We start from the raw sequence: 17,293 nt of genomic DNA on the forward strand, positions 1-17,293 counted from the left end.
ATTTACATTGTATTTTATAGTACTCTACAGATTAGGGAATAAGATTGAGGGGAATGAGATGCAGTATAGATAGTATCTAGCTAGGTTATGTTATTTTTACTATAGTGAGTTTTTAAGCATGTGTGTGTGTGTGTGTGTGTGTGTGAAAGAGAATGAGTATGAGATGAACATATCTACATATATACACATATACTACATGTATATTATGTGTACATGTCTTTGAAATAGGTAATGGAACCACAGAATATCAGAATTAGGGGTGCCATTAGGGATTGCCTATTTTAATGACCATATTTTACAGATATGCCATAGTGGAAGCTCAGCCTACCAGAGAAAAGAGAAAGTAAAATAATGGCTAACGCATACTAAAAGGAACTCCCACATTTTTGAAGGTCTCTTACCTCCTAATAAACTATGTTTTAATTAGCTTTGATATAAATAAGCACTATTAGATTCATATATGACTAATAATTAGTCTTAAAAGTTATCAACATGAGAAAAAGCTTTCGAATGTATTAATTACATTTTCTAAACCTGTGTAGTATAGTTAGATTTGGAGTCAGGTGTCAAATTCTAGCTTAGAAATGTGTGATATGTTGTAAATAAAATATAAAGAAGAAAAAAGAAACTTGTGATATGGCTTTGGGTCATGGTTATTAATCTGAGTTTTCTTCACCTATAAGAGTAATAATATTTGTACTATCTAGGTCAGAAAGTTACTATAAGGAAAGCATATTGTGAACTTTAAAAGATGAAGTTATAAATAATCTCTTCTAAGGTTAGAGCAAAGAAGACTGGATCTTGGGTAAGAAAAAACAGAATGCATTTAAACACTGTTAAATAAAATGAATGGTTACTTTGTAACTTATGGTTACTTTGGTACAATCAGTCTTCAATCATACGTCTTTGGGTATAAAGCCTCAAATCAACACTCTATCTTTGAAATAGAGCCCTTTGGCTATTGATCCTGGTCTATGGGAACTCTAAAGAATATTATCAGATTCTCAGAATTTTTCTACTTTATTGAGGATAGTTTATAGAAGCTGAATGAGAACATACCACTAAATATTAAAGAATTTGATGTCCAAATTGTTTTTTGTTTAATGAAGTGAGTCAGGCTCAAGGACATCACACTCTTTAAAAAAAACAAAACAAAACAAAATGCAGCTTATGTTTACACAGTAACATTCTTACTATCAAAGGCTCTGACCAAATTAGAATTATTTCTTTGTGAAAATGACCTCACCAAGGCCATGACTTATATATACTTCATGCTCACATTCCTTTATAAATCAGAATGAATAAATTCACCAAAAGGTTTAAGCATAAGTAAAGCCAGTAATATAGTGCTCTAAAATTCATCAATACAAGCAAGAACTGAAATTATATACTAACATGTGAGAAAAATAAAGAACAAATGTGACATACTAGAATTTCCCTCTATCCTATAAACTTAGAAGTAGCAACTCTGATGTGCTTGGGAAGGGCTGGCGTGTTGGAATAAGACAAAAACACAGACTTCTAACACTTCCTTCTTACGGTAAATATTAAATTTCATAGTCATATCTCAAGTTTCCAGGAACTAAGTACATCTATCTAAAGCCAGGAACCAATCTGCTCTATTCTAAGCCACAAATAAACCAGAGAGCTGGGAGAGATGGGGAATAGAACTCAGATACACAAGAAGCCCATATGCACATGCTACTTAAAAAGACATGCTAGCAAAGTATCATTATAACAACTATTGTATTTAAATAAGGCATGTTATATAGCGAGGGAGTGGGAACAGGAAGGAGAGGTAGATGGTGCAGTAGACAAGAGTGCCAGCCTTGGAGTTGCAATACTTCTCTTATCAAGTTAAAATCTGGCTTACTAGCTGTGTAATCCTGAGCAAATCACATAATTGTTTGCCTCAGTTTCCTCATCTGTAAAATGAGCCGGAGAAGGAATGGCAAATTTCCCCTGATGGAGTAACAAAGAGTCAGAAAGAAGTGAAATATGGTAACATTTAGAACAATATTTAAAGAAATATAATATAAATGTATATACAACTCAAACTAAACCTATATATAGGTTTGGGGGTTTTGTTTTGGTTTTTTGCTGCATATTCATGTCACATTCTTCTCAGTCCTTCAAGGTTCTCCTTAGTCAGCCAACTAGGCTCTTAGGACCAGACATGGTTAGAGGAGCTGGATTCAAATCCCAGTTTTGTCACTTATTCATATGACCCTGAGCAAGTCACTTAACTTTTATAACCTTGTTTCATACTCATTCTACTTTCCAATAAATCAGTTACTAAGTTTTTCTTGGTATCAAGCTAAATTTGGCTATTTGCAACTTGCATTCCCTGTTACCAGTTCTGTTTTCAGAGGCTTGATCCTAGGGTTTTCTGTCCACAGAGTTCAATGTTATGTGGGTTCCTTCATGTATCAAGGACACAAATCCCTACTCCATCCTGGCTAACTCACCCTCTTTTAGATGCTCTTCAGTTGTATATGTAGCACTCACAATGGACTATGATACTCTGGTCACCTTGCTCTTCCCAAGATTATAAATTTAGGACTGGATGCTGTGCTTCTCTTCTGTGAGCCAGGGTTGCATTCACTTGCATTTCTGACTGCCACATCAGGCTAGAAATTTATATTAAATTTTCTTTTGTTTTGTTTTTTTTATTAAATTTTCAGTCCACTAAAACTTCCACCTTTCTCAGATCAACTGCTATCTATGACTCCATATGACTCTCCCATTTTATATTTATGTAGTCTATTTTTTTTAGCTGAAGTGTAGGACTGCAAATTTACTCCTTCTGAACTTCATCTTATTTGATTTAGTTCAATGTTCTAGCCAATTAAGTTCTTCTGTATCCTGATTGTGTAATTTCTGATGTTAGCTACTCTGGCCAGCTTTCTGGCACCTGCATATTTGATGCATATGTCACTGGTATCTTTATCCAGGTCACTGACACAAATATTCAATAATGCAGGGTCCAGTGCAGATCTCACTGGCATTCCCCTGGAGACTTCTTGCCAAGTGACATGGAACCATTAATGACTACACAGAGTCAAATAATTCAATACATTCTGAATCTCTCTCATTGTCCATCTTTCCTCACAAAGATAGTATAGCTAAAATCAAGGTTAACTAAATTTAAAACTAGGTTTAATGAAAACATTCCCTTAATTTATCAGTTTAGTAAAACTCTATCAAAAAAGAACATAAGGCTAGTTTGGCATGACCTGCTCTCCACAAACCTATCTTGGTTCTCTATAAGCATCACTTCCTCTTCTGGACATTTGTCACACTAAAATTTCACCAAAAATAAAAATCAGTCTCAGTAGCCAATAGTTTATAGAATCTATTCTTTTCCCTTTTCTAGTTCTGCTTTCTCTCTCCTGCTCTTTCACATATCACCTGCAATCACTTAACAATCACAATAGCCAGTTCTTCTAGTACCCAAGGATGTAATTCATCTGGGCCACATGACTGGAATTTATTCAGGGTAGCAAGAAGCACTCTTACTATTTCCTCATTTACCTGAGGTCTCACCCCTCAGTTAGCTAGTTGATTCTTTCATTCTCATTTCAAAGAATTCTCCTTATGAAAGAAAAAAGACAAAATACAAATACAGCTTGGACTTTCTGCTGCCAGGCACTATCACCATTCTATTTACCCCAGGAAAGGGAGCTGCTACTTCTTTCTCTGATAAAGCTTCCTCAGTTGACTTCTCTAGTCTTAACTTACCCTCTTAAATATTCCTGATATTTTTATGGGATCATCTGAAAGTCATAGTCACCCTCTGATTCTTGATCTTGTTTCCATCCTTTTTAGACATATTTTAAAAACCAATATGGGGGGGAAGGGGTAAATGGTACAAAGGATAGAGCACCAGCCCTATAGTCATGAGGACCTGAGTTCAAATCCAGCCTCAGACACTTAATACTTCCTAGCTATGTGACCCTGGGCATGTAGCTTAACCCCAATTGCCTCAGGGGGATAAAAAAAGTTGGTGATGTCCCTGTGCATCCATCCACATCACCCTCTTTAGATGATTTCCATTTTCCATTCTCAATGGAATCTGTGTCTTCCCTTTGGATCTTTGGGATTTCCCTCCTAAGAATTTTCTTAGGCTGGCTTTCCCGGAAGAATGGGAAATGCAGTAGAATCCTGCTTGGCATATCTTTGAATCTTTTCAAATCGATCCCCCAAATCTAAGGCATGTATCAAATAATACCCAGTTCTCTTCTCTACCTTCTCAGAAAAATCCACACCATTTCTAATCCCAGCCCCCAGATCTTCTCTTTACTAGGAATTAGATCCAGAAATGATTTTCTGCTTATTAATTTCTCAACTTTTTGAAGGATTCAATCATGTGAATATATCAATAAATATTTATTAAGCACTTACTATGTGTCTGGCACTATGCTAAATCCCAGGGAGACAAAAACAAAAAGACAGTTCTTGCCCTGGAAGGGGGGAGAGGAAGGAAAAAGTCTGGGCAAGAAAAAGATAATATATTAACTATTACCACAGCAAAGCAAGAAGGTGCTGGTTGTTCCACTTTTGGCGGAGAGTGCTTCAGGAAACAATAGGATAAGTCAAACACCAATCATACCTCATCACATCTCTGTGTCAAGAATAAGATCTGTTTTCCAAACTATTCTTTCCCTATGTGTCCAGATAGTCTGTAGGACACACTTCAACGTAGAATGCTTCTGCTTCTATTCCATTATTCAACTAAATGTTGTCTACTGCGATTTCCTTCTCTAATTCCTGGATTTCCTCACCTCAATATACCTTATTAATATAAAATTGTACTGCATCCATCCTTTTTAAATATCCCAAAGTTTGTGTGTGTGTGTGTGTGTGTGTGTGTTTTGTTTTGTTTTTTTAGAATAAGATATTTAATTGATTGGTTAGTTGTTGTCTTTTGTGCTCTAAGACCCAATATAAGCACAGAAACAGCTTACATGAAGCTAAGAAGGATCATATTGATGACCCAGCCAGAGCCAGAGCATAATTATATCACTCCACTAAGCAAGCCTCAGTGATATTTATGAAATTAAATTTCCTTTTCTGAATCAGAACCAATGGTTTTTATACTTGTTGCCTAAATTTGGGGCAATAGTAAGGTAAGACATGAGACTAGGGCTCTCGTGACTTGTTCCTCTCTTAGGTTTTTTTTCTTCTTCTATGAAGTTCTAGGTATCTTAGGTACTCTTCTTCCTGTCTATTCTCCATAGTACTTAGCTTAGGGAATATCCATACCTAATTTTCTTGCTCATCCTTTTTACTTTAAAATCTTTTTTTTAAATTTCAATTCCAAATTCTTATTCCCTCCACTCCTACTCACCCACAGAAAAGGCAAGAAACAAATTGCCTATTAAATACATTATACAGTCATGCAGAACATATTGTCTCCCTTAACCATATTAAAAATCTTTTTGATTAGATTTACTAGAGACCTAGCTAACAAGTCACTTAACCAAGAACAAGAAGTCTCCTCATCTCTAAAATGAGGATTTGTTTTAACCTATAAGACCCCTTCTTCCAACTTTAAATATACAGTTCAAAGATCTATAGATAAGCCTGTGTTAGACAACTCTGTAAATTGGTGCCCCAAGGTAAGAAAGTCTTCCCAAACTGATCTTTCAAATTACTATCTATATCACTACTTGAGTCTCTCCTTCCATTGCTTCCCCTCAAGACATTCCCAAGGCTGGAAAAGACAGCTAGGAATGAGTATGATAAGAGAACATCCAAGAGTTTTCCCCAAAACTTGGATTTTACTTTCTACCTGAAGACAGATCTTAGTGTTATTGCTCACAGCTGCAGAAAGATTTTTGAAACATGAAAGCAGCCAAGGAGAAGAGGAAGAACATCAGAATAACAAGGTTTCCAAGCCTTTATAATTGAATTAGGACTTGCACTAGCCATAGAGCAAGATAAGTGGAAAAAGGAAAAGTAACAGTTTGTTTAGCTAAAGAAAGTCTGAAGTTCTAAGCTCCTACATACACACATTGACATTTTACAAAAATGCTGACATTTTATTTGTTGCTTTATTCTAAGTTCTGCACATTCAACTTTACTGATAAACTGAGCACTCTGCTTCCAAAAGAAGGTATTGATAGGAATACTTAATTTTCAGTGAATGACTGGTTTTTTTCTCCCTTTTAAAGAAGTCCTATTTTAAAATAATAGCTTCTATTCAAGGAAAGATCCATATGTAAACTTCCCATATGAATTTTCTTGTCTAATACTGATATCATTGTGTTAACCATTTTCTCCTCCCCCCCCCCTCGCTGAGGCAATTGGGGATAAGTAACTTGTCTAGGGTCACAGAGTTAGGAAGTGTTAAAAGCCTGAGATCAGATTTGAACTCATGTCCTCCTAACTTCAGGGCTGGTGCTCTATCCGCTGTACCATCTAGTTGCCCCATTTTCGTTCCATATTCTGCAGCCTTTCTTTATGAGTCTGCTGTATCAGGAAGTTAATTTTCCAAATATCCTAATAAAAATCAAAGGGAAATAGAATTTGATATTAAAAATAAGTTGACTTTATAACCAACCTGCAGCAATGTACTTACTCTGTATGTGGAAGGAGAATGGAGTGTGCGTGTGTGTGTGCATAGACTGCTTAGTATGACTAAAACAATTTTTTCCCCCACAAAATGCCTAATTTTTACCTGCTACTTTATCACGAATAAGTTTTGCAGATTCAACTTCACCAATACTGCTAAACAAACTTCGTAATTCATCCTGTGTCATGTTCTGAGGGAGGTAGTTGACAATTAGATTCGTTCTACCAATATCATCCCTGCAATCTTCAGCCATGTGATCTTCATAACCATTAGACATTTTATAAAATATCTGCAAAGAAAAAAAGATTAAGTAAGTTCTGTGCATTACACTGTAGTACATCAAGACAGAACCAATTTGTACATTTTCACTTAGAAAGAAACATAAATATATATTCTCCATTAAGTACAAGAACCTTTCTAATTCCAAGCTGTCTGGAAAGGAATATGCAATGTCTCTAAAGAACCTTCTATATTTTTCCTTTTATCCAATTGCTGTTGTTTCCTCAAGCTATAAATGTCAGTGGCTAGATTAATACTTGTAAAAGAAGCAAAAGCATCATGCAACCAGCCCCCAAATCTCGTCTACCCATCAAATATATCTTTGTACTATCCTTCTACTTCTCTGGTAGACACAGGATAATAATTATACTAATTGTAACATTTCTGGGAAGAAGTTTTTCTCCCCTTTCATTCTCAGAAGTCCATTTAAAAATATCAAATGATGAAATGGTTCCCTGAATCTGTGGACTCTGCTCATTTTGTCAGTTGACACATTTATAGTCAAGATGGAGGAAGACCCTAACAGGTGACAATGTTGGGCCAAAATCCAAGATGATGAAATCTTAGAAAGCTATAAAGTCTTGTACTGGGTTCAAAAATTCAGCTTTACAAGTGGCAAATACATTACTAGATAACAGTTGTCTAATATTGGGGGGGAGGAGAGGTTAGCTACTAAACGGCAAACTAAATCTAGGCCATACTATGTTAAGGCAGTAAAAAAAAGCTGCTGCATCAAGGATTTAGACTACATTAAGAGAAGCATGGCATCCAGATGACAGTCCCTCTGTTCTCCTGATTAGTCTCCATTTGGAGTATAGTATTTAATCCTGGAAATCACATTTTAGGAAAGGCTCTGATAAGCTGAAATGTCCAAAGACAGGTGACCAGGGTGATGAAAGTATCAAATTCATTCAATTTTTATCAAGTACCTATTATGTGCTGGACCCTGGAGATACAAATATACATCCCCTAAGAGTCATTCATACATTCTACTTAGAGAAACAGCAAACATAATATATAACCAAAGCAAATAGAATAAATTCTTGTGGGAACAGTGGTAGAAGAGGAAGGGACTGCAAACTGGAAAGAACAACAAAAATTTAATGTAGGGGATGGCAATGAGGTAAAGATTGAGAGGCAGAAGTCATGAGACAGGCTAGGCTGCACAAAGGCATGGGGTGAGAAAGGATAAAATACAGATTGCATATAGAGAAGAATGTAAAATCACTACAGAAAAATGTGATGGAGCCAATTATGATGGTCTGTAAATGTCAGAAGAATGTGCATTTTATCCACTGAAGCTTCTTGAGCAGGGAAGTGACATGGTCTTAAACTTTTGTTTAGGAAGATCAATTTGACAAACATGTCAAGGATGAATTATAGAGGAGAAATAGGAGGCAAAAAGGACCAATAGGAGACTACTGTAGTAGAGAAAAATGATAAGAGCTGAATTAAGATGAAAACTATAGAGTGAAAAGAAGAGGATGATAAGGGAAATGTGAACCGAGAATTGACAAGATTTGATAATTGTGATAAAATATAAAGGATGAGGGAGAGCCAAGATGATTCTGAGCCTGCCTTTTTGGAGAGTCTTCAACATAAACAGGAAAGTTAGGAAGAGGAGTGGCTTTTCAGGAAAAGAAGTGCAGAAAGGATAAGAAAAATGAAGACTAAGACTCCTCACTGCTAACTGAATAAAATCCAAACTGGCAGACAAGTGGCTAAAAATTCAAATTCGAGGGGATGCCCATCAATTGTGGAATGGCTGAACAAGCTATTGGATATGACTGTAATGGAATATTATTGTGCTATAACATTCCAAACAAAGGGACAACTACATGGTACAGTAGGCAGAATACTGGTCCTGGAGTTAGGAGGACCTGGATTCAAATCTAATCTCAGACATTTAACACTTATTAGCTATGTATTCCTGGGCAAGTCACTGAACCCCAAATGCCTTAAGATTTAAAAAAAAAAAAAAAGAAAAGCAAGATATGTTAAGCATGATGATTTCAGAAAAACCTGGAAAGACTTCCATGAACTGATACAAAGTGAGCAAAGCCAGAACACTAAGCACTGTCAGCAATACTATACAATGAAAAAGTATAAATGACTTGGCTATTCTCAGCAATACAATGATCCCAGATAATCTGAAAGAACTCATGATAAAACATGCTATCTGCTTCCAAAGAACTAACATTGTTTGAATGCTGATTGAAGAATACTATTTTTCTCTTTCTTTTTCAAATCTTCATGAACAATATGATTAATAAGGAAATCTTTCACATGATTAACCAATATCAGATTGCTTGCCACCTCAGGGAAGGAGGAAGGAGAAAAAGGTAGGTCTAGAATAAAAAAATTAAGAATTGTTTTAACATGTAATTGGGGAAAAGAACAATTTTTTCTTAAAGTCTGCATCCCAGGGCCTGAGATACCTTTCCAGACTTTTTCTCGTTAATCTCTTTCATGAACTTTATATCCTGACAATGGGAAATCTGCTCCCTAAACTCATTCTGTTCTCTTCTGTCCCTATGTCTTGGCTCATGCCACTTTCTATGCCTGACATACACATCCATTCATTTTCCATCCCTGTCCTCTCCCCCACCAACTTTCCCCATCCTCTTATGGCAATTCTAAGCATTCTTGAATGTTTAATTCAGGTGCTATCTTGTTCATGAAGCATTTTCTCTTTATCCCAAGAAGATAGTTCCTCGTTCCTCAAATCTCTAGAGTACTCAACTTATTGTATATAGTTCTTTGTGTCTCAGTCATATCCACCTTATTAAATTATAAGCTCCTTGAAAGCAAGGACTTTTCCTATCTTTAGCCTCAGAAGTGTCTTGAATATATTAAGTGCTTAACAAACACAATAAACTTAAGAACAAAAACTCTATGTTCTATTTTTTTTTTTTTGTATCCTTTCAATGACCTGGTTTATGAGGAGAATGGAAATTCATAAACCTAGAGGAAGGAAACAAAGGAAGAGGAATCTTAGGAGATAGATTATTTGAAAAAAAGAAGATATATCTTGCCTTTGCAATTGTTAAGACAAGGAATGGAGGGAGAGAGTATAGAACTGAAAATAAAATAAAATGAATTTTTAAAAATAAAGAAAAACTTAAAAAAAAGAAAAAGAAAAAATATAACACTGGGTGATTACAGTACCTTCATTCATATTCTGAGGCAATTGTCAAGAGATAGCCAAACCTGTCTTTTGAATTGGCTTCAGGCTATAATTTGCCTATGAACCAAAGAAGTGCATCACAGAATACTTTCAGGTCATCTTCATTTAAATGTGTGCCATGTCATAAACAATTCAACTTGTTTTTTCCTTTCCTTCCCAGCCCATCAAAAAGTGACTTTCATAATCCCCATTCTTCTTTAGTACTACCATTCTTCTAGCCAAAGCAGTAGTCAAGAAACAAACTTCATCTTCTCCATGTAATCTAGACAATCTGTCACTAAATGCTTAGGTTTAGCAAATAATGTAAACTGATTAGAAATTATTCATTAAAGCACTTCAAAGAAATCTTTCTTCCTTAAGCTACGTGTCTTAAAGACAATTTAGACGAAAAATTCAGCAAGTTTAAATACCTAATTAAGTCCAAGACAGTGTCTTAAGGCATTCAGGATACAAAGAGAAAAATGAAAGGGAAAAAAAAGCATTCCCCTTCAAGCAAACATTGAGCAAATTTTTACCAAGTACCAACCCTGTACCAGGTAAAGAGTTCACATTCAGGGGGAAAACATGTACTCAGGTGAGCAAATAGAAAACATTTACAAAACAATGGGGAAACTGATAACTAGAGAATAAATGAAAGGTCCCCTTGAATGGAGTAAGAGCTTCCAAGAAGGAAGATGAGTCATTCTAGGAAGATAATCACAACAAAGTGCCCCCCCCCCCCAAAAAAAAAAGCAGGGATAAAATTATCATGAGGAATAGCAGGTAGTATTTAGCTAGAACATAGAATGTTTAGACAAGAGTAATGTAAAATCACTTTGGAATGAGAATGGAGTCAGACTGATACCTACTTACCTAATTTCCCACCCAGAGCCAATCATCTTGTTATACTAAAATTTATATAAGAGATAACATCCTGTTAAGTTTGGTGCCTTATAGAGAGAGCCAGTCCATTATAGGTGCTTCCAAACCGCTACAAAAAGATTCAACAGATTCCCCACTCAGTAGTAGCTCCTCTATCAAGGGACCAGAGTTCCAAAGCCACCAGAGCTCCACGATCAACAGCAGGAAGCTGAGGGCTTTTGCATGCTCTGGCTCATATATTTCTGCACAAATTTTTTGTTCCTCTTTATTTGGGAACCCAAGAAGGAGTCAAGTCTGTCTTGAACCTGGATATGGAAGTAGATAATGTAGGAGTTCAGAGTCTTCCCTAGTACATCAGCAGAAAGACTATTATTCATAATTTGCCTATCTGGTCCATTAGGATCCAGAAGCCTGAAGTTCTATATAGCTTCAACAGGTAATAGGGAAATGTTGAATGCAAGGCTCAGTGAACCTCACATTTCTCTTCTTCTTCCTGAAACTACAAAGTCTAATTACTAATGAGGTATGTCTAATGAAGGTGATATCTAGGGAGGACATATTGAATATCTCTAGATAAATATCCATTTTGAGGTTTTTAGTTTTAATATCTGATTCATTCATATTTAGTTAAAGGTACAAATCTAATTGATGTTTTGGAAATCAAATAAAGGTTATGATTTGTCATTTTGACCTCGACTCATTTTTTCATCTATAATGTTTATTAATGTTTGAGTCAGATGATAAATTTTTGTTTCTGCAGATGTTGCTTCCCCTTTTGATGACCTATCAATGAAAAACCTAATGAATTTCTGACAATTTTGGAGATCCTTCTAGTAAACTTAGTAGGTACTAGTATAGGGATCTAGGTTGTCAATTATTGTTGTTCTGCTCTTAAATCAAATGATGGCAATTTTAGAATCTGGTCAAATGCCAATCAATATGTCTGGCTTAAAAGAATTCCTGGTTAAGGGAGATAAGAAGTTATCATCTGGCCTCTGCCTAAGAATCTTCAATTGGGGAAACCCACCATCTCCCAAAACAGTTCATTTCATGTCTGGAGAGCTCTAATTTCCATGAAATAGAATATAAAAATTGCTATAAAACAGACATACTCTTTTATCACAGTATCTCCTATTTATATTTACAAGCTCAGCACCCAGCATAGTATTAGAATATATTGAAGGCTAAATAAATGCTTATTCATTGATTCAAGTTTTCCTTCTATTAAACCTTGTCTCATGCTTTCCTGAGAAAATAGAGATTATTTGCAAGGAACTCTCTTTGCTCATTCTACAATCTGACAATATTTAGTTAACATCCCTCACTTGCTACTTCTCTAATCTAGTCTCAGATTGAGCTATATCCCTATTCTCTTGGAGCCCTTCACAGCCTTAATTTACAACCCCTTTATCTTTAATCCTATGCATCCTGTCTTGTCTAGCGGCCAAGTCCTCAATCATTCGCTTTCTCTAATTTCTCTTTATTTAATGATTCTATTCCTAATGCTTTCTTCTTGGATTCAGATTATTAAGAGCTTTAAACACCAAACAGAAGAGACTGTATTTTATCCCAGAGGCAACAAGAAGCCACCACTACTTCCCAGGCAAGAAAGTGACATGATCAGACTTGTGATTTAGGAAAATTAATTTGGCAATAATATGTAGAGAGACCAATTAAAAGGTTATTAAAATAGTCCAGGCAAGAGAGTAATTAAGGACCTAAACTAAAGTAATATTTGAGTGGGTAAGGAGAGAGAATGAAAAGGGTGAGAGATGTTGTGGAGAAAGAATTGCCAAGACTTGGCAACTAAATAACTATGAGGGGTGAGGAAGAGGGATAAGTTTAATATAACTTTAATATAATTCTGAAGTTATAAATCTGAGAAACTGAGGCAATAGCGATGCCTTTGACAGAAAGATGGTAGGAAGAGAAATGGGTTTTAGAAAAGAGAATGAGTTCCATTTTAGACATGTTGAGTTTGAAATGTCTGAAGAATCCAGGTGTATATTCAGCAGGCAGTGATGTGAAACTTAGTAGAGCAATTAGGACTGGATATGCAGATTTGTAAGTAATTTTCATAGTGATAGCTGAATCCATAGGGGATGATGAGAGAAGATCACTACAAGGACTTAGAACTAAGCTCTCAAGTAAACCCATGCAAAGGAGACTAAGAAAAGTAGTCAGATTAAAAAAAAAGGATGAGAAGCAGTAGAAAACAGTTTGTAAAACACCGGGAAGTGACCTAAGAAAAGTATATGGGCAAATGCTGCAGAGTTCAAGAACCTTTTAAGTCAGAAAAGGATAATAGATTTAATCTGATTTAAGACTCCTAAACTATGAGATTTGAAAGTTCTTGGAGATCATCAAGTGTAATCTTCTTATTTTAAGAGAATTATCTGTGGAGGAGATGCAGGGCTGTGCAGTGGAAAGAAGCAGTTTCCAATAAGGAAGACAGTCCTGCCTGCCACATGCAGTTGTACAACTCTGGGCAAGTCATCCAATTTCCCAATTCGCTAAGCAACTTTCTAAAACCATTAAACTGTACAAAACATGCTGGTCTGCTTTAGAAGAGGGAATTTCAACACATAGAGTTCCTTACACCAATGAAATCACAGATCAAATTCTCCTGTTCCTATCTAAAAAGAAAAAGGGACACAAAATCCCTAGAAAGGCAAAGTTAACTTTCCTAAGGAAACATAAGCAACATTATGAAGACCAGAAAACTTCCCAGGAAAAGCCAGGAAACAAACCAAGTCTTCAGGCTCTGAATTAAGCATCCTTTCCACTAGACCATGGTGCTAATAGATGAGGAGTACTAGCAGAATTAATAATACAATGCTAGTTAGCATTTACAACCCCAACTATGTTGGGCATGATGCTTAGAGCTGTACAACAATTACTCATTTGATCCTTACGACATGCCACAAAATGAGGGAGGTGCCGTTATTGTTTCCATTTCACTACGAGGAAACTAAGGCAAACACGGGTGAAGTGGCATGCCCAGGATTCCATAGATAATAACTACCAAAGGCTGGATTTCTCTTCCCCAAATCACTTCAGCTCTATGTGTCTATATGTCCAAGACAATTTCTTAGGTCTTGGACTAAATCAAAGATAGTTGATTGATTGAGGGGGTTTTCACAAGGTGGTATCTAACATGACAAAATACCTATGTGATACAGAAGGGAAAGCATAAGCTTCCCCAAAAAAATTCAAGTCAATGTTAATAATGCCCCTCTTTACCCACAAAGAGGACCTGTTCAGAATTTTATTGTGAGCATCATTACTTTCTCCCAGATCCTTGACTTTGCAAGAAATCATTCCACTACAATACTCAAGAGAAGATCCGAAGATCCACACCAGAATAGAGACTATGTAATTTACACAGACCTACAAGATTCAAACATATTCTCTCTTAAAAAAAAAAACAAACAAAAAAAAAACACACACACACACGTATATATATAAAACATGCTCTCTTACTAAAAGGTAGCAATGATTAGGAAACCTTAGTTCAAACATTAATTAAAATTAATTAATAAATTATCTGCCTACCTGGGAAAATACTTTATAAAAAGCTCCAGTGAAAATTATAATAAAATGAAAAAAATTTCTAATATCTTAGAAAGCCACTATAAAAGAATGTGTTGGAAACTGATCCAGAATGAAAAGAAATCCTGAGGAAGCTCCCAGCTAATTAAAATTAGCCTCAGCTGTGGAGCTCATCACATCCACCTCTTAGCCAAAGATGTCACTGTTAGAACTACAGAAAGAAAGGCTGATATTGTCTAAACTGCAATGTTTCCAACAACCGCATTTCAGCTCTAAAAAAAAAAAAAAAAACAGGAAGAAATGAACCAACTCTCCCACAAGCCTTTACACAGAACTCTGTAAAGGAATGTTTGGAGGCATTATCAAAGACTGTCATTTGGGAGCAAAACTGTGTCAAAGTGAATAGATGTGTCATAAAAAAAAGTTCCCCAATATCGGGCTTAAAGAATATATTCTGGCTATTATCAAACTTAAACAAAATGCAAGAAAAATTAGTTTTACTTATGATATTGCAGAAATTAAGAATACACCAAGTAAGCAAGCATTTGAAATGTACCATACACCAATTTACCAAAAAATTGGTCTTCCAAATATTTAAAAAGTAATTCTTTAGAATCTGGACCAGATATTCCTTAAAGATACAATAATAAAATGTGATTAAAGATTCATCTGGTTCAAGGAAATCTACTACTCATGACATATTTGTTAAGTCCCTCAATTTCAGGCTGTGCTCAGGATCTGAGAATAAAGAATATTTGAATAAATATCATTATAATGTCTAGTTTGATTCACTGAAGCTATCTCCGTGTCCCATGAAGGAGAAGGTGCGTGTGTGTGTAAATTCCTACATAACAAATGGTAACAGACTTCTAGAAGAAGTGTGAACTAAAGTTAGACCTCAAAATAACAACAGAGAGGAAACAGGACTGGTGTCCAAAGTTTACAGTCCTTGACTCCTCATCCTATTCCTCCAACATGTGCATTTATTTGCCAAATTTTGTTATTTCTGTCTACATTATCTCTTGTGTCTTTCTCCTGCTCTACACTTACACAATTACCCTTCTATTTCAAGCTCTCATCACCTTTCCCCTACTTAGCCGTCTCAAGTTTTTTCCTGTTTCAATCTATCCTTCATACAACTACCAAATGATTTTCCTAAAGTACAAATCTGACCAATCAAAACCCTATTTAGTAAACTGTGGTGGCTTCCTTTAATATATAGGATAATACATAAATATACATTATTCAGTATTTAAAATACTTTGCAGCCTGGCCCCAACAAAACTTTCTAGCCTTATGTACAATATGGCCTTCCATGCACCTTATGTTGCAGGGAGAATGCCCTTTCTGTTGTCCCACATACCCAGGATATCATCTCCTGCCTTGTCATTAGCTGTCCCTTGTGATGAGAAGCCCTAGTTTCATTCAAGGCTTGACTCAATTGCCCCCTTCTACAGGAGGCTTTCCCGATTTCCCTTGTGCCCAGCTACTAACTACATTCTGTGAAAAAGCACATTCTATTTTGTATATAATAACCCACATATGTAAATGTTGGTCTCCCCTCACTAAACTATAAACTCACTGAGGACAAAGACTGTTTCCACTGCATTTGTACCCCCAGTCTCTGGCACACAGAAGGTGCTTAATGATTACTGATGACTACCTATACAAGCTTGGGCAAATCACTTAATCTCTCTGGGGTTCAGTTTCCTCACCCATTAAAAGGAAGGAAAGATATGTAGATTAGATGACCTTGAAGTCCCTTTTTACCTATAAATCCCTGATCCTATGGCATTAATCTAGCACTTTAAAGTTTGTAAAGCCCTTTATATACAGGATTAGGGGGTAGGTACACAAGCAATTAGTAAAACAATTTTACATATAAAGACAAACTTACAGAAGTTGTGATTTACCTTTCTGACAAATGCCAGTGTTGAGCACCTAGCCCTTACTAAATAAAAGAATATGAATTGAGAATATGGCATAGTTTAACAAATGATGACTCTAGAGTCAGAGGACCTAATTTCTGCTCCTGCCTTGACATTTACAACTTGGATGTCCTTGGACCAGTCAATAGAGGTAATCTAGACAAGCCCCTGAAGTCCTTTATAACCATTAAATCTATGAAATCACAACTAGCCAGTGTATAGCAAAGTAGGTTAGACTGGAGGAACAGAATAGAACCACCAAGGAGGAACAGAAAGGACCAAGAATGGCACCTTTCAGGGGCTGAATAGACCCCTTGGAATAGATGCTTATCTCAATAACAACTTGAGAGCTAGACTTGAGAGAACTTATGATTACTGCAGTGGAAAAACTGTTGGACTTAGAAAACATGGGTCTGAGTCCCTCCTGGTTCTGGTATTGGTTGTGTGACCATAGGCAAGTTATCTAACGTCCCTGATTGCTCATGTGTAAGAGAAATGATAATCCTAACTCACAAGGCTATTGGTGAGGCACATATTGTATAAATTGCCAACCACCACAAGAGTGAAGAAAATGGAGAAGAGGGTTGAAAGATCTACATCCAAATTTTACTTGTTTAGTTGTATGACCATACTGTCATGGTTTCTTTCTATAAAACTCAAAATCTACAATCTTATACAATCTTAAGGTTCTAGATCTTAGCAAAATCCTAACTCTAATCCTGTAGTGAGACTACTGTTTGCTGGGCTGAGAAGCCCAGATTTTAGGAATTCTTCATAGGCTTTTCACTAGTTGCTGAGGGGTATTTTTTTCTGAAGTCTAATACAATCTTCAAGTAAAACATTTTAAAAATGTCATTTTTTGTAATTTCATTTTATGGATTTCTTGTTCAATTGTACCTGACTCTTCAT

At 35.9% G+C, this 17,293-nt stretch overlaps 1 protein-coding gene across 3 annotated transcripts in view; it reads right to left on the bottom strand.

Moving 5' to 3' along the window:
* The window catches only part of ELAVL1 (ELAV like RNA binding protein 1), a 68,977-nt gene that overhangs the window by 34,610 nt on the left and 17,074 nt on the right, over positions 1-17,293 (bottom strand). For all 3 annotated transcript variants that reach the window (XM_031948290.1, XM_031948292.1, XM_031948291.1), the window contains one exon: positions 6,683-6,866. In XM_031948290.1, coding sequence (XP_031804150.1) covers positions 6,683-6,866 — 184 coding nt within the window. The remainder of the gene's footprint in view (positions 1-6,682; positions 6,867-17,293) is intronic.

This window comes from Sarcophilus harrisii, chromosome 1 (assembly GCF_902635505.1).
Source record: "Sarcophilus harrisii chromosome 1, mSarHar1.11, whole genome shotgun sequence".
In the NCBI taxonomy this organism is placed as follows: Eukaryota; Metazoa; Chordata; class Mammalia; order Dasyuromorphia; family Dasyuridae; genus Sarcophilus; species Sarcophilus harrisii.